This window comes from Heptranchias perlo, chromosome 38, assembly GCF_035084215.1.
Source record: "Heptranchias perlo isolate sHepPer1 chromosome 38, sHepPer1.hap1, whole genome shotgun sequence".
Taxonomy (NCBI): domain Eukaryota; kingdom Metazoa; phylum Chordata; class Chondrichthyes; order Hexanchiformes; family Hexanchidae; genus Heptranchias; species Heptranchias perlo.
The window spans coordinates 13685753-13704569 of record NC_090362.1 but is presented as its reverse complement, the minus strand read 5'-3'; the positions used below and the strand labels follow the sequence as shown (position 1 = coordinate 13704569).

At 42.1% G+C, this 18817-nt stretch overlaps 1 protein-coding gene across 6 annotated transcripts in view; it reads right to left on the bottom strand.

The window, feature by feature from the left end:
• The window catches only part of ppip5k1a (diphosphoinositol pentakisphosphate kinase 1a), a 128876-nt gene that overhangs the window by 27999 nt on the left and 82060 nt on the right, over positions 1-18817 (bottom strand). The window contains exons 26-28 of one of the 6 annotated variants that reach the window (XM_067973491.1): positions 13053-13178; positions 7728-7790; positions 4086-4265 (exon numbers count right to left, since the gene is read on the bottom strand). The exons of 1 other annotated variant lie outside the window; for it this stretch is intronic. In XM_067973491.1, the coding sequence (XP_067829592.1) occupies positions 4086-4265; positions 7728-7790; positions 13053-13178 (369 nt within the window). The remainder of the gene's footprint in view (positions 1-4085; positions 4266-7727; positions 7791-13052; positions 13179-18817) is intronic. 4 more of the 6 variants (XM_067973493.1, XM_067973492.1, XM_067973494.1 and 1 more) reach the window with 4 other exon arrangements.

Sequence of the window (18817 nt, the reverse complement as noted above, 5' to 3'; positions counted from 1 at the left end):
CTATTCGTCTCAACTGCTCCATGTGGTATCAAGTTCCACATTCTAACCACTCTCTGGGTAAAGAAGTTTCTCCTGAATACCTTATTGTATTTATTAGCGACTATCTTATATTTATGATGCCTAGTTTTGGACTCCCCCACAAGTGGAAACGTAGAATCATAGAAAGTTATGGCACAGAAGGAGGCCATCTGGCCCATCATGTCCGTGCCAGCCAAAAAAGAGCTATCCAGCTTAATCCCACTTTCCAGCACTTGGTCCGTAACCCTGTAGGTTACGGCACTTCAAGTGCACATCCAAGTAATTTTTAGATGAGTTGAGGGTTTCTGCCTCTACCACCCAATTCAGGTAGAGAGTTCCAGACCCCTACCACCCTCTGAGTGAAAAAGTTTCTCCTCAGCTCCCATCTAATCCTTCTACCAATTACTTTAAATCTATGATCCCTGGTCACTGAGCCCTCTGCTAAGGGAAATAAGTCCTCCCTATCCACTCTATCTAGTCCTGTCATAATTTTATATACCTCAATTAAATCTCCCCTCAGCCTCCTTTGTTCCAAAGAAAACAACCCCAGCCTATCCAACCTTTTCTCATAGCTAAAATTTTCCAGTCCTGGCAACATCCTCGTAAATCTCCTCTGTACCCTCTCTAGTGCAATCACATCTTTCCTGTAATGTGATGACCAGAATTGTATGCAGTACTCAAGCTGTGGCCTAACTAGTGTTCTGTACAGTTCCAGCATAACTCCCTGCTCTTATATTCTATGCCTCGGCTAATAAAGGAAAGTATTCCATATGCCTTCTTATCCACCTGTCCTGCCACCTTCAGGGATCTGTGCACTCCAGGGTCCGTCTGTTCCTCTACACCTCTCAGTATCCTCCCATTTATTGTGTATTCCCTTGCCTTGTTTGCCCTCCCCAAATATATTACCTCACACTTCTTCGGATTGAATTCCATTTGCCACTTTTTTGTCCACCTGACCAGCCCACTGATATCTTCCTGCAGTCTACAGCTTTCTTCCTCATTATCAACCACACGGCCAATTTTTGTATCAGCTGCAAACTTCTTGATCATGCCTCCTACATTCATTAATATATACCACAAAAAGCAAGGGACCTAGAACTGCAGAATCCTACTGGAAACAGCCTTCCAGTCACAAAAACACCAGTTGACCATTGCGCTTTGCTTCCTGCCACTGAGCCAATTTTGGATCCAACATGCCACTTTCCCTTGGATCCCATGGGTTTTTACTTTTTTGACCAGTCTGCCATGTGGGATCTAGTCAAAAGCCTTGCTAAAATCCATATAGACTACATCAAATGCACTACCCTCATCGACTCCACCTTGTTACCGCCTCAAAAAATTCAATCAAGTTAGTCAGACAAATCCATGCTGACTGTCCTTGATTGACCCATGCCTTTCTAAATGACGATTTTTGCTGTCACACAGGACTGATTCCAATAATTTACCCACCACCGAGGTTAGACTGACTGGCCTATAATTACTCGGCCTATCCCTTTCTCCCTTTTTAAACAACGGTACAACATTGGCAATCCTCCAATCCTCTGGCACCATGCCTCGAGCCAGGAAGGATTGGAAAATGATGGTCAGAGCCTCTACTATTTCCTCCCTTGCTTCTCTTAACAGCCTGGGATACGTTTCATCCAGGCCTTGCGATTTATCTACTTTCAAAGATGCTAAACCCCTTAATAATTCTCTCTCACTATGTTTATCCCATCCAATATTTCACACTCCTCCTCAGCTATAATCTCTGCATTATCCCTCTCTTTTGTGAAGACAGATGCGAAGTATTCATTAAGAACTGTACCCACATCTTCCGCCTCCACACATAAGTTACCATTTTGGTTTCTAATGGACCCTACTCTTTCCCTAGTTATTCTCTTGCTCTTTATGTATTTATAAAACATCTTTGGGTTTTCCTCAATCTTATTTGCCAGTATTTTTTTCAAGCCCTCTCTTTGCTTTGTTGATTTCCTTTTTAATTTCACCCCTGCACTTTCAATACTCCTTTAGGCTTTCTGCGGTATTGTGAACTCGGTATCTGACATAAGCTTCCCTTTTTTGTCATATCTTACCCTGTATACTCCTGGTCATCCAGGAGGCTCTTGATTTGGCAGTCCCATCCTTTTTCTTTGTGGGAACATGTTTGTTCTGAACCTATCAACAACAACTTGCACTTATATAGCTCTTTAACATACTAAAAGGTCCCAAGGCGCTGCACAGGAAACAAAATTTGACACCGAGCCACATAAGGAGATATTAGGACAGGTGACCAAAAGCTTGGTCAAAGAGGTAGGTTTTAAGGAGCTTCTTAAAGGAGGGGAGAGAGGTGGAGAGGTTTAAGGAGGGAATTGCAGAGCTTAGGGCCTAGGCAGCTGAAGGCATGGCCACCAATGGTGGTGCGATTAAAATCGGGAATGTGAAAGAGGCAAGACCTGAAGGAGCGCGGAGATCTGAGGGTTGTAGGGCTGGAGGAGGTTACAGAGAAAGGGAGGTGTGAGGTCAATTTTAAAGACCTCTATTAGGTCAACCCTCAAGCCTTCTCTTTTCTAGAAAAAAGAGCCCCAGCCTGTTCAGTCTTTCCTGATAGATATTATCATCATTATGATTGAAGTTCCTGACCCTGACCCCCCCTCCCACCCAGGACCACGGAGGCCAGCTGCAGCCTCGCCTGAAACTGGCTTAGTAAAAAAACAATTCTGGAGATTGAACAGGGGGCTTCTTGGTCTGTAAGGCTCAGTGGTACAGTAACTTCACCACCAGGCCATCAGGGGAGCTTGTAAAAATACATATACCCTTAATACATGACCTGCATTCAGAGACTTATCTTTAAATGGATGCTGGGCTCTTATCCTCCCATCTATAAGGCTACAATGTCACGATTACCAGGCTGGAGCGCAGCCAGTGCAGAAATAAAAAGTGATTTGCTTTGAATTAAACTCAGCAAACTTTCCACTTAATAACTCATGCCTGAAATGGATTTAGTGTAGAATTTTTTTTGTGATTACTTTGTATTCACTTTGCTAAGTACTATTGATTTCAACTTTTAAAAAAATGCGGGGCCATGCAGTTTTCTTCTACTTTGGTCGTTTATCATTAGATTTTATTCCATTCTCTTCCTTTTAAGAAAAACGTGTTTCAATGCAACAGCTGATGGATAATGGGGAAAAGTTTCCATATTGCTTACTAACAAATCCTTGCCAACAGTTAGCATTTAATTTCAAATGTTATAGCTCAAAGCCTACTGAAAAACAAAAGCCAGGCCAAAAAACAAAAGAATAAAAGCACTTCAGCTCTCTTAGATCAAATGCTGCCAAAATGAGCTGCAAGGCTCTGCCGCCAGACACCCCAAGTAGCTTGCACACAGCACAGTCTCAGAGGGAGTCGAACACAGGTGTGTTTAACATCCATCTCCAACAGACAACAGCATATCGTTTCCACTGGTTAAAAATCAGACTTTCAATACGGAAGATCGCAGCATAAAAATTCAATTTTTAAAAAATGCTAATAATTAGAGTTCTGATAAGGAAACGGCAAGTGCCTAAAGTCTGAATCGAAAGCAGAAGATGCTGGAAATACACAACGGGTCTGTGGGTATATAATAAAGAGACAGGTTTAGCATCCTGGGTGCAGGCCCTCGGTCAGGATTGTGACAGATTCTGATGAAGGGTCTACCTCTGAAACCTTAACTTATCTTTTCATGTATTTCCATTATTTTCTGTTGTGAATCAGCATCCTTTGGTTAGGCTTTGGCAATCATCTACATGTCTTTGCACAGTGGTGAAATAGAAGTGATTTTAGTTGACGTGCAGTCTGACTTTTAACCTGTAAAGATACTCTATCATTGTGTTAGTAATGGTTTTTCTATCCTTAATCCAAAACCTATCAAGCAGTTTTGTAGGAGTGCCACCATTTGCAGGCTGCTAAAAATGTGTGGAAGCAAGAGGCTCCCCCAACTTGTCTTGGCAAAGCTCACTTGGGTCCAGATCTGCAAGCTGCGTCATAGCTGCAATGGCCTGAAACAAGATTCATCCAAAGCCAACCATGCAGCACTAAGGTGCAGGTGATACCGTAGAGGCAGTCGATATCATCCTGCCCAGAGATCAGCCAGTTCTTGAAGAGCCGGACGTGGTAGGAGCACTGCTGGAGGTGCCGGGCCAAGGCACCGTCAAGGGCAAGGTTCTGTGCGAAACTGTTGTCGGCTGAAAATCGCCTCAGCAACTGCGCCACGCGCGGATTGTCCAGCAGGTCTGGAGAACGGGCACCAGTGGAAAGAGTTACAAAAAGTAAAAACAGCAACCAAAAAAAATTAAAGAGGACACAGTCACCATAGTTTTTCTCTTTTTTTTTAAGGAAGAAGCATTTGTAAGAATCTGAAACATCAAAAGACAACAATGTACCAGATGAAGAGAGAAAGACAATGAGCTGCTGGTCTTGAAGCCAACCGAAAGGAACACACATTTATATTTCTTAAAGTAGAAATCAGAAAGAAAAAAAATACTTGCGTTTATTTACTGCCTGATCATGTCATCGAAACGTCTCAAAGTGCTTCTGCTTTTGAAGTGTACTGACTTATACAGGCAAATGTGGCAGTCACTTTCAGTCAGCAAGGTCCCACAAACAACGATGTTGTCAGAACACCAGGAGAACGCCTTGCTTTTCTTTTCGCAGTGCCTTAGGATCTTTTAACGTCCATCTGAACAGGCAGATGGAGCCTTCGGTTTAACATCTCATCAGAAAGATGGTACCCACGACAATGCAGAACTCACTTGCACTGGAGTGCGAGTCTGGTTTACACACACAAGTCCTGGAGTGGGACTTGGGAGGACAAACTTTGACCCAGAGGCAAGTGAACAAAGCTACACCCACACGTGTAAATTCTGCATGATAAATTCTATTCACCCAGCAAGAGAGTCTGAGGTCATGCCAACAAGCTTATATGTAGTTGTCAGCAGAGGGCGTTACCAGGACTACCAAACATCTCCTATTTAAAATACACTTTATTGGTGAATGCCACGACTACACTCCTGAAAATATGAACTACTTTTCCATGAAGAAAATAAAGTCATCTAGGACAGTACTTCAATCTTAAGCCATGCAAACATTACATTTAAATTATTGAGCATCTTGATAAAACAATGTAGGACTAGTACTGGGCTTTAGTGAGATCTGGAGGATTCTGCAGTGACCACTGGGCAGAGGTAACGTGTGTTGACCTGCGCACCATGTGGGCTTTAAGTGTATCTCAACCCTGTAGCTTGAAAATGTGTTACCTTCCTAACAATGGAGAACACTTCCAATTTAATACAGCAATCGCTCTACCACCTTCTGGCACAGTCGGCGAGTTTCGTTCAAGGCAAGAGTTTATTTTTTGGTCAATTGCGCACACGGACCCTGTAGCTGTGAGACATCAGGCAATCCAGAACCATTAATCGCCGTGGTAGGTGATCTTTCCAGAGAAAGAAAGCAAGCAGGCCGACTTCGGTTGACAAAAGCTGTGGGTGTCGGCCTCAATACTGAATTGAAATTGAAACTCATTTATGGTCTGGAGGGGAAGAACCCTGCTCTATCTGTTAACAAAGAAAAGCTTTTTTGCAACCAATTAAAGTGCAAAGAAGATGTGCTGCCAAAAAGGGGGTGAAGGAACATGTTCTCGATTGTAGACAAATGGGATGGGCCCAAGTATCTAAGACTTGATGAAATCTTCATGTAGAAGTTCATGTCGTCTTAAGTTCCCCTCCTTTGCAAACTAAAGACCTTGCATGCGGTGTATATTGATCTCACTATATATGAAACGCGGGTATACATCTGGGAATTAAGATAGTTGCACCCTCCCTAGAGTGATTTTTCCAGTAAGGCTATCTTAGCTCCCAGTATAAACAGGGTGCTTTTTATGACTCTCAAACTTCCAATAGGTCTCAAATAAGCAGGGACAAATATGTACATAGGCAGTGAATTTTTAAAAACATACTGCTTCTTTCTGAAAATATGACTGAGCTTCCCAATTGCTCAGTGATAAGGGCAAAGTAGATTCTTTGCTGAGCTAGTAATTCTCAGGCAGGGCAGAGGTAGAGGCCCTACAGTTGGCCCTTGCTTTGAAAGGGAGGTGGGCAATGGGGAAATCCAATGAAAGGTGCTGGGAGTGTGAGGAAGTTGAGTGTGGATATGATTAGTAGGCTATGGTTGACCAACACCTTCAGAAGGGTGAAAATTGGGTGGGAGGGAAGGTGATAACTCGTTGGAGAAAATCTATGCTTGACTTGGGACAGTTGTCTGGGGCACTGGGACTCATGAGTGGAACAGAGTTTTAAAAAAAAGTTCTAGAAACAAACACCAACAAAAAGGGTGAACGAGACAATTTGTTTTGAGAATTGAAAAGTATGCATATTGTTCTTCCAAGTTTTACTTTTCTTTGGTGCATGCATATATATGAAAATGAAAATAAGACACATAGTCACAAACCACCTTGTAGATTGTGAAAAGATGGTGGGTGGCTAAATGAGAAGAGAGGAAGTGATAATGGGCTCATGTTGCCTTGCCTGGTGTGATGTTTAGAAGCTAACCACCATCTTCGAGAACAAATATACAACTATATATTAAATATTCTTTCCAATTTTTCTCAATCAATTAGATGGAGACTGCTGCTGTTGCACGTGTGTAACATATAATGTTTACTGCCTCTTGTCTTAAATGGATGCAAGAGAAAATGACCAGCGTTAGGTTTGAATGGATTACTGAGTTTTCATTTCTACTCTTGGTGAACTGTTAGTTTGATTTTATCCTCTGCCGGATGCAAAAGTTGTGTTTGAAGTTCCATTATTTTTCTTTTTTTTTTAATCCCCTCCTCTCCTGAAGGCACCGCCTCTTATTGGGGTATAGTTCCACAGGCTCCAAAAGCCCTACGTTACCCATAGATCAGAGCCTGACCCTGTGCCCACTAAACATCCACAGACATGCACGTTCCATTAGGTGTTCACTGGACTATAATGCGGAGCGGGAGACCTGGCTGATTACTTCCTACCCCTCACCCGCTTCCTAGGGAGACATCACTGATACCAATCGTAGCGCCTCAGCTGAGATTAACTTACTCAGCGCGCAGCAGGAATGGAACCTGCTCTGTATGATTCAGCAGCACATGGGATGCCCTTTAGATTGTGCCACCAAAGTTCTATGACTCGAACACAGTAAGTTAGCAGAATGGGGTCTCAGCCAGGATGTCACCCTTATTGGTGACCTTTACTACCGAATGACCCACTTGATAGAAAACCTGGCCGTGTATCCCGAAACCTGTAAAAGACAGTTCAAGTTCTCCGAAGGTTAACTCGACAGTGAAGTAAAATTAGGAGATGCAAATGGTCGTCAGTTGGAGTTTCACAGCTGGTGAAATGGAATGATTGACAGGGTGTGATTGCCATTCTGAACTGATGGAGGTTTTATTGAAAGGAAAAGACATCAACTTAAAGAGAGTTAAAAATGTATGGAATCTTTTTTTTAAAAAAGAATCACTGAATCATATTAAAAATTTTGGTGTGGTAGTGCTGAAATAATGAAAAAATAAAAAAGGATATTGGTGGAAAACAAAAATTGAGAAAAGGAAGATTGAAGTGGACATTTAAAAGATTTAAAAAAGCACAAGTGCATTTAAGAAACATGCAAAAAAAAAGTGAAAAAAGTTAAGATTGTAAAGGATAATTGAAAAGAAGCAAACATACCATTAGTCGGATGCTTTGCAAACGAGACAGAAAATCTTTTAACGGCTGGCATAGATAACATTTCTGAGGAAACAAAAAGGACTGAAGTTAAAACTAACACTGCAGTTTTAACAGAGCTTCCCACATTACATGAGCGGGAGATGACTTCTTAAAAGAAAAATGCAACCCCAATCCTCTCTCATCAGGGCCTCGTGCTTCAACACTCTCTGACTTTGGTTGGGGTGCCAGGAGAGACAGGTAGGACACCCCTGACACGAATTGCATCTCCCCGAGTTTAGCTATCAGGAGCAATACTTGTCATGCATCAAGGTAGGCAGTGCATCATTCTCTATATCCATCCAATCAACCACATGCCCATCCCAATGTGACCAAGCACAATCCTCTTGTTTTAAGCAATGGACATTGAAGCTGGTTTTTGTACTGGAAGTCATTATGCCCAAGGCTGGGGGAGTTCCTGAGATGAACAACCTCAGATTCGAAAGAGTAAAATGGGCATTTTAAAACAGGACAACCCCCAACGCCATGTTTGAAGCGTCAGGGTCCTTTTGCAGATGGCTTGTATCAGCAGACCCACCAACTGTGTTGGGAATGGTCACACCTACTATACTGTTGATGCTCGTGTCGCAGTTCCATTTTTGGTACACTGCTACATGCCACAACGTGGTCTGGTATCAGCAAAAGTGAGACTATCTCTAGGCGATGGCTTTGCACCAGTGGCAGTACAAGCTCTGCCAGTTCAAAGTCTGCCTTTAAGAAATAAAGTGAAATTAAGGTGGCCTTCATGGCCCACCATTCTACTGTTACTGACTGTCCCATTTGCTTGTCATTAAACAAATGAACATCTCGCTGGAGAATGGTGAGCATTGCTTCAGGCATGTGTTTGAGCCATATGCACAGAGCTCTGTCAATCCACAGAGTGACAAGTAGTGTAGCTCTCCTGTCTCACTCTTCCTGCATTGCTGCTAAGGTGCTGGCAGTATTACAACAGGAAGTGCTCTGTAACAATACCATTACATTCGTGTGTTGTCCAAAAGATCAGGTGAATTATAGGAAGACAGCTTGGATTATCTAAGCATCCTATATCTGGCACTCTTGAGTCCCCATGCCATCTCAAGGGAGCTCCCACTGTCAAGTCCATTCTTCATGGCTAACTTAAGATTCCTTGAGAAATCTTCCGAACCAACTAGTCATTTAATGTGAACATCCCATATTTACTGGGGATTGAAATAAGAATGGGAAAGAGAGCACAAATGATAAACTGCAAGCTTCCCCTCGTGACTAGAACGGTCATTACTAAATGTTAAGTTTCCAAGAGTAGTGAATTATGGAATGAGCGGGATGATGCAATAAAAATAATGTACAAGACATTCTGGTTATGACAGGCACCAACAGTTTTTTGGTGACCATATCACTGGCTAACAAAAAATACTGAAGAAAAAAATTACCGCATTCAAACCAAGCCCAGTACGCAGCATTCTTTTTGTTTGACTGTTACCGGTTTGTCCCCTCTTCTGTTGACACTTGCTGAGATACCAACCCAGGGTCCCCTTTGTCCAAGTGGTCATTTTTCGTGTGCAAGTCTAGACAGTATTAGCAGTCTATTCAACCAAGGGGGACATCACAGTTGACTTGATCCTGCCCCTTGCCCAACAATCCCCACGTACGTAAACATGAACACACACGGACACGTACGTACGTACACACACAGCAGGGATTGCTGCATAGTGGTCAGGAATGGGAAGACTGTCCCCTTCCTGGCTCATGACCGTTGAGGACAACCTTAGTACCCCCCTATTGCTGCCCCAGATGTAATCAGCTAACTCGGTACAGATCAGGGATCGAGTGTGGATCACTGCTCATTGCCTTGATCAGCTGACCTACTTGGCAAGCACAGCTTGTGCATCAATCAGCCCTAAATTCTCTATTCCAGACAGATATTGCGAGAGACTGGATTACAGCCATTATTGGTACATAGACCTTTCATGATATACTTTCAAATTCAACTCCAATTCTTCAATCCGTGTCCTCAGAATGCAAAATCCTGTCAGGGATTAAGTGTTGTCTGGCCAGTCAATCAATCCACATTAATATTTTTCTATTTATTGCTTCCGATGATGAATTGCTTTGAAGAAAGTTTGTGCAGTATTAGAGCTTAAGTCAACTTGGATTAGTTCTCAGTTCTCTGGGTACAATAGGTCCACCTGTCAGTGCGAGAAAATTCACTCATCATGTGCTGGGTAGAAGCTCTTAGAACGTATTAAAAAAAAATTTAATCAAAGGAAATAAATCCGAAGAAAGAATATAATAAAATAATAATCACACCTTTAGAGCTTTATGTGAGGTAACAAAAAGATGCAGAGTCACAAAGGGACAGACAAGGGAAAAAACACAGATAAAGAAAAGGAGGGAGATGGTATTACTGGTGAACTGATGAATTGTTCTCTTTTCCAAAGTCGCAAAACTGTAAAATAAATTATTTCAGACAAAACTTCCTGTTGCCTGTTCTAAATTACACCCCACACAAAGTTTTATTAAAGATATTAATCAGAATTAATTTTGCAGCTACCCTTACTGATGGGCTATATCCTATGATTTAGCAAAGCCATGGACTTAAGAAAATCAGTGTGCATTTTTAATTAATGGAAGGTTGCAACAGTACAATCAGCTTTCCTGAGCTCAAACTACCACTTTTTAAAGATGTGCTTGTAATACAACTATCTCTTGTACACTTGTTGAAAGATCCAAATACATTACATAGCTAGTACATTTTTCCCCTGTTGCACGGTTGCTTGCCTCACTCACATTGGCCAATGTCTCCGAGGATGGGTAAGGAAAGTACAGACAGCCGTGCCCAAAACCTCAGCCAACAAGAGCCCTTTCCTTATGGGGGGTAGGGAAGAGCTGGTGTCAGTATTCCATTGAGGTGTGAGGCCCCATCTAGAAAAGTGTATTAAAAAAAGATAAAATTCTTTACAAGGTGTTTTAGCCGATGGTCTTTTGAGGTGATTGCTATACCGCCTCAATTAAGACTTTGTCATTATGCTGTCAAAATTGGACATAGTCTACACGGCCAAAAGACTTTCCTAAATACTCTGATCAGTGTGGAGACTACTGCAAAGTGTGTGGAGGAGATCTAGTATAAGGGAGAAGGTAAAGTATAACCCATGACAGTCAAAAAGAGATACATCTCATCTGCATACACTACTAGCAGCATTTGTGCACTGTAAATATTATGGGTAAACTTTATCTTGCAGTGGGAGCCAGCAGAATCCACTTCTACTGGCAAAAAAAATTCTTCACTCCATTTAGTCTCTACTGCTGTTTGTATTAAATTACTCAACTCAAACACCCTCGGCCAAAGCACACTGTCAAAGCAATAGATTACAGTTTTTCATGAACTAAAATACTAATAGCTGTACATGATTATTACCAAGTGAAAATTAATACTGGAGATTAGTGAGGCACTGCATATACCAGATATGTGTGAATGGAACAGGAGTCAACAATTGCCTTGCGAGATGCTCTCCCTTTCCTGCATACCAGACACATCCATGATATTCTCTCCCGCTGAAATGAATGGAAACAGTCTGAAATATCTTTTGTAACAGATTTTCAAATGTTCTCGCATTGCAATTAACGAAGACTCACGCTGACAGAACAGCTCACCTTTCCCAGGAACAAGTCCAAGCCTGCTGTATTCGACAAGACTGACTGGCATGTCAATTCATTCTGAACCAATCACAATGTCATGTATAGATCTCTGGACCAAGTTCATTATATTTCGGCTCAGGTCTGCTCTCTTAAACAGGCACTGGAAAAGTGGGCAACACAACTCTGCACCCATGCAAACACACATGCATAGAGTTCTATAATCCCTGCACGGAGAGTGGGAACTGGCAGTGTATCGGCTCCACATCGCACTTTACAGGTACCAGTGGCGGGACTAGCCCGACATTTCCATCTGCAAAAATATTAAGCCTGTCATATAGAATAATATTTCCTTCCATAAGAGGTTTCCAAGAGGAGTATGGATGCCTCCCTGTTTATTATAGTAAATGATCTGCTTGCTTCTATCCCTAAAGAGTCATCATGGACAAACTAATCAATTGGACACTGTATCCTGGTAGGTAAAAGACACTCAATTATTTTATCAAACTCTAAAATACACATTCAGAATTCAATCTCGAGTAAACCATATAGCTAATTACTCATCAAAATGTATCATCTTGAGATTGCATTTCTTTATTTCCTCCCTCCCCTCCAATGCCCCCCCATCTCTCCCGACTGCGCTGACTCTTGTTGGCGTACAGTGCCACGGGCACCTCGCTCAGGCGGCCAGTCTTTACCATGAGCCAAAATGGTGACAGTCAGCAGGTTATTCAACTGGAAAGAACATCAAAGCTGAGCATGCCGTCCACAGAGGAGTCACTGGACAGGGATCAGGAGTAGGAGAATGATAGCTGACTATAATGTCCCCAACACCCTAGCTGAGGCCATCTAACTCAGCACACATTGGGGGTTGAGCCTAAAGATCTTCATTGTCCATATGGCTCTGTATCACAGCACATCTGACAACAAAGCCAATGGGAGAGTCCAAGATTCCATTTCTATTGTTTGCGTGAAGGCTTTACTGACTAATCACCTCCCTGCTCATCAAACTCCTCTCGATCAAAATGTCCACCAGTCGACTAACCTCTGGCAACTCCAAGAAACATTATATATGTTGATAATAAATATTACATGAATGACAAAATGAAGGGAACCTATTTCAAAGCGGCAGTGCATCAGAGAGTAGTTAATACTCATGAACTGCCTTGGTAATTTAAGACGTTATTCGAACCTCTCAACATTTTAGCTCTATGATAGTCATTAACCGATGTATTTACTAGGTTGAGTAGTGGCTTTGGAAGAATACTGCCTGGAAGTCACAGTGTGTGACATTACTGTACGAGTGCTCGGATCTGTTTGTGTCAAATTCCTCCGTCCACTGTTTTAATGGAGACATTTACTGGTTTATTTTAAATGGATTAATGCCTCTTAAAACAGCAGTCAAGGGAATTGGATATGCTGCTCGTACTATAATATCACACTACGTAATTGCGTGCACATGATAATATCGCACAAGCTTGTACTACAATCAGAGAGGATTTAGTAGTTATGAGTGAAAAGCCCGTTGATATTTTAAAAAATCATTTCCCTCCCCAAAACACAACGTTTCTACTGAAATAGTTTTGATGAAAATGAGAGTACCCTAAGGTGGCAGCATTCGGATCTCTTCCAGCATTGTCGAACCAGCAAATTTAAAACAATTCTCAAAGAACCTACCATCCTTCAAAGAAAAATAGCTGGAGCCACTTTTTCTGCGGTGCGAGCGGGCGTAGTCTTGGAGGTTAGGGGCACTAGAGGAGCCACCAAGTACTGTGGTACTGAACAAACCAGCACACTGGGAACCTGCACACGAGACGGTTAGGTGTTAGGTCAAAAAAAAGGTTTAGTAACAATCCCTCATGCTGCATGCGTTTATAAGATGTAATACACATATATATGCAGGACAAGTGGGAGATAATTTTTGAAACATCCAGAAACATTGCAGAATTTCAGTCTGAGACGTTAGGGATCAGTTTAGGTTTTTTTTTATATTTTAAGAAAAGGATAAACTTCATTACTTATAGATGACCGAAAATACACGTCTCTAACCGCTCCCATCACCAGTGGCAAACCTGTAAGCACCACTACTTCACCCTTGTTTTACACAGCTCAACATGGCTCTCTAAACACAACCCAAGTATGGAAGCATTGATTCTGTACATACTATACCTCAGGATGTTTTACACTACACATGTGGAGATGGTAAACATTTTAGTCACCCACCAGAATCTAGGCTATACATATGGAACATAGGAACAGGAGGAGGCCATTCAGCTCCTCGAGCCTGTTCTGCCATTCAATTATAAGGAATCTTACAACACCAGGTTATAGTCCCAACAGTTTTATTTGAAAATCACAAGCTTTTGGAGGCTTTCTCCTTCTTCAGGTGAGTTGGACGTGGACTGTTGGACTATAACCTGGTGTTGTAAGATTCCTTACATTTATCCACCCCAGTCCATCACCGGCATCTCCATATCATGCCATTCAATTAGATCATGGCTGATCTGAATCTTAACTCCATTTACCTGCCTTGGTTCCGTATCTCTTAATACTCTTGCCTAACAAAATCTACCAATCTCAGTTTTGATATTTTCAATCGACCCCCAGCCTCAAAAGCTTTCTTTGGTGGGGGGGGTAGCGAGCAAGCGAGAAAAGAGTTCCAGATTTCTACTGCCCTTTGTGTGAAGAAGTGCTTCTTAACATCACCCCTGAACGGCCTAGGACTAATTTTAAGGTTATGCCCCCTTGTTCTGAACTCCCCCACCAGAGGGAATAGTTTCTTTCTATCCACCCCATCAAATCCTTAAATATATTTTTCTCCTCTCCCAAGAGCTGAGTCCTGCTGGTATGGGATTCCCTGGATGTAGTGCCCTCTGGCACCTCACCCAAGTGGCCACGCAATGCAATTCAGCACTTTAACCACGAGGAGCATTCAAGATGATCTCAATCCTGCCCTCAGCCGGTGGCCACTTTTCAGCAGAGATCAGTAAACAGCAAGCAGTTGTGCGAGAGACTACCTGAAACATTAAATTTGTCTTCTCTCGTTTCAGATATGGCTGTGCCTGCTTCATATTCACAGCACTTTTTTTTTTTAAAAAAGGAACACATTTTTGTCAACAGACCCATCATTTTGCTAAATGCTGTGTAAAAAATTACAGCAAAATGCAAACTAGTGCGTGATTTTTAAAATAAAACAACTTTGTACCATGAATTAGAAATTACTGATGTTTAAATTGAAGTGATACAAGAGACAAAGAGTCAAAGCAGTCTTGGCTACAATAGCTCATCTTTTCCAAAATGCAGGGTATGATTTTACAATGCCAGTTTTCTCAACTAGTACAAGGACAGCAAGATAGATAGTTAAAAATCTTGTATCGGGCACACAACTTCCTGTTTATAAACCCTACTTCCTGTTTTCATGCTTTTCTATCAACATTTATCATTGTAAACTTCTATGTCAACATTTCCTATTTGATTTTGCTATGTCAACCGTCACAACGTAGTTGCAAGATCTGGCCACCAGGTGATTGTATGAAGCAAGTTTCTGAAGCATCTCCCCAACTCAAGTCACTATCTTATATATAAAAAAAAAATCAACTGTAGCCAGTGCCAATTTACTGATTATCTCAACAGTCCCTAATTAATATTTATGACAACAAAGACTATATTCTATATTATTTACTGTAACTCATAAATGCTCAGCAGAAATAATATTGTAAATCTAGTTTATTTGGTTACTACCACAATATCAGTTTCTCCCCAGCTTTCCTGGCAGTGCTGGTTCTTACTGGGGTACAGTTCCTCAGGTGACGACTGCTCTCTATTACCTTGTCCAAGCCTAGATGGTGAGGATTATCAGTTATTCAGCTATGAAGGGCATCACAATTTGAGTTTGTCCTCATCAGTCATTACACAAGCACTTCCAGCAGTGGCAGTGATGGTCAGGAGTGGGAAACTTGGCTGATTCTTTTCCCTCTTCCTAGCCAATTGTAAATCAGCACAGAACCAGGGATGTTCCTTCCTGTATGGCTTAACACTACACCAGACGGTGCGTGAAGCCAAGTGAGCAACGAGGAGATCTATGGGCTGAAATTTTTTAGTGCCACGTCCGTCAGCAGAAAAGAGATATTGGGCAGCTTTAATAAGACCGGGGATTTGATGATATATACATAAAATACCTAAAAAAATATACTTTTGAACTGTTCCTGTCCAAAGAGGAACAAGCCCAACAGTAAACTATATCTATTGTGACAGTAATCTCTACATCTCACCGAATCCCATTAAAAGTCCTTTAGAGAGGAGCTAGGAGGAGGTAAACCCACGAATGGAATAAACTCAGAGATTGTCAATTGAAATGTTCACATATTCCCTTAGTGGGCAGCATTAAATAGTTGGTCTGTCTGCCCTCTTTCTCAATCAGGTTTAGAAGGTCTAGCCAGCGTGATGGTGCAGCACCAGTGTGATGTGACCAGGATTCACGCGTTTCACAAATGGAGTTGCACAGCTTGGCCGAGTCACCATTGACGCGATCCCATGATGGCAGGTTGTGAAAATGAATTCAGTAAATCTGCTAATTTGAGGGCTAGCACCAGAAAAAAGGGACCACGAAAGCTGCTGGATTGTCGCAAAAAGCCAACTGATGCACTAATGTCCTGCAGAGAAGGAAACTGCCACTCAATCCAGTTTGGTCCACATGTGACTCTAGACAATACTATACTAGTCAAGTTCCAACTATAAAAATATCATCTTATTCATAACTGTAATTACAATGGAAGCCATATTTTTTAAATACAGAAGAACGGGATCATAGAACCTTTGATAGCATGGCTAGATGTATGAGTTTTATCAAAGTAATTTCAATTAAATGTCTGAGTAGACATTTATGGAAATATTTTTTTTAAATTACAGAGCTTGTCAAAAAGGCACAACCTTTGCTTAGAAATGGAACATGTTCAAGCCTGCACTGAATGAAAGTGTACTTGGTCAGTCATACACTGGACGCAATGCAAGTCTCACCTAAAGTGCCTCATAATTCTCACCTTAGAAACCATGGCAAGAGTGTGACATTTTTATTTAAAACTTACCTCCTTCCCTGCTGGAAGTACAACTCCACAGCCTCCAGTATCTCTCCCGAGACGCCATTCTTCATGTGTCAGCATAGACAGCGAATTTCAGCAGGGTACTTGACCGGTCTGCCATCACTCGCCATCTAGGCCCATATCTGAAGCACAGCCACTTGGCTGAAGTACCTGGGAACTAGTTGCACTGTGGAACTGCACTCCAATAAAGGAAAAAAGAAAAAAAAACCCACAGACAAAACACTAACCTCTGAAACTTTAAATTACAATTCTATTCATTCAGGAAGAGACACGAGAAAATTACTGTGGATTATACCCTCTCCACTCCCACCCCCCCCACCTCAAAAAAAATCTACAAAGGATATAGCAGGCAGCTGTGTAATCCCAAAATGGAAATTGATTTTACTTAGAATCTCTCTCTTTTCATTTCTGTTAAGGGTTCTACATCAAAGTAAATCTCTAAACCAACGCTGCAATTTTAAAATTTGAAGTTCAAAAGTTCAACTTCCTACATCTTCATTTCAAATATCGCCAAAATTTTGCAGCTTGCTTTTATCAAAGTGAACTACTACACTGTACAATAACATAAAACAAGCACAAAGACCCAAGTTCGCTCAGAAATCAGTGTGTGCACTGTCATCGCGGCTTTTAGCAAACTTGTAGTACAGTACTTGCAAGCGTGCTACACCTGGTAAGTGTAGAAATTCACGGTGTGTGTCACGGAATGTTGTGGCACATCAAATCACCAGCACTCACTATTACTGAAAGTGAACACAGGTGCAACAGTCCACCATTAGAACAAATACATTATAAGCTGACAACGTTTAACGCTCAATACATTCAGGATATTAAACAATTTGAACATGAACTGCCTTAATAGCTCAGTTGATAAAAAGCATACAGGTCCCAGAATCAACCACTAGCCTGAACTAGGACCCACTGTCGGCCAGCACAGTGGTTGGGGTTGCTAAATTGGACTCAGCGCCTAGCATTACGAAGGAGATAAAGGCAGCAAGGGATCCTGCTCCTGATTGCTGTCGAGTGACTCCTGCTAGAGAGTGCGCGTGTGTGGACATTGAATGAGATCAGGATTGGGTTTGGTGGTGATGCCCTTCACAGTCGAATGGCCAACTGATGCACACTGTCAAGACTCGCACGTGCAGTATGGGAGGTCTGCTGACATCTACAAAGAACTTGTACTTATGTATCGCCTTTTACGTCCTCGGGATGTGCCAAAGCCAGTGAATTACTTACGAAGTGCGGTCGCTTGTATTTGTTTTGTGGAGTTGTTGCTACAGTGGGCAGTGCCTTTACCAACTGAGCCACTGTGGGCACACAATCATTTGACCACTGATTCCTGTTCGATGAGACAGGCCAAAAAGGGCCCCCACGTCTATTCCCACTGAAAGCAATGGATTTTTCCAGAAATTCTTAAGAAAAGCGAGCCTAAAGAGCACTCCACAATACGTCTCTTCTAATCTGCCATTCACCATTTCACTTAAACTCCCTGAAGGATGCAGCAGCATGGCCAAAGTTTAAACAAGGGTTCACATTCCTCTCTAGCAGCTGTATGAATAGGGATAGGTTTGGCAGTGGTCTGTATTTTGTTTTCACAAGGTTTTGTTGTAACTGCGGGAGAAAAAGACCTTTCATTGAAAAAAAACGTGACGGAAAAAAATTCACAGGAAGTACAGTTAACAAAACTGAGCCAGTTCCCTTGTATAAAGTGCAAACAGGTTGTGGAGAAAGACAATATGAAGAGTACACACAGGCATGAAGATAACCGTATGCACTTGTATCTATTCGGACTAATTGAGGTCAACTTTCATCGTTGGCAGACTTCAGGCCGACAGTGGCTGGAGTGATCGGCTGGTCGGGCCTCATTTGCATTCAATTGGTCAGCTGCACTGCGCATTCTGATTGCTGATAGACAGCTCACCGTTTGTGGAGAGTGGAATCCAGCTGCCCATGCACAGAGCATGGGCCTGGAGCAAGGAATTAAAAGGGAAGTCTAGGCCGATCGGGGGAGGGGGCAACAGAGAGCATTATTGAAGGGGTAGTGGGGTGGGGGTGAGGGAGGGGGAGATTAAGCAGCAAGACACAGTTAATGCTCATTCTGCTGCCCAAAAGGTGCCATATAATTATTGGTTGTCGTTCCAAGAACTGCTTCCAACAATCTCTTTCAGGGATGTGGTTCTGGCCATTTCCTGCTCTTTGTAGTGGGAGTGTCACAGGATGGCATCGGGGTCCTAACAACGATATTGGAACCAAACAGACTTCAATCTAGGCCCTAAGCTCTAGAATTCCCTCCAGCATTACATTTATTTCTTGTCAATTTGGTCTCTCCAATGCCTCGTTCTCGCT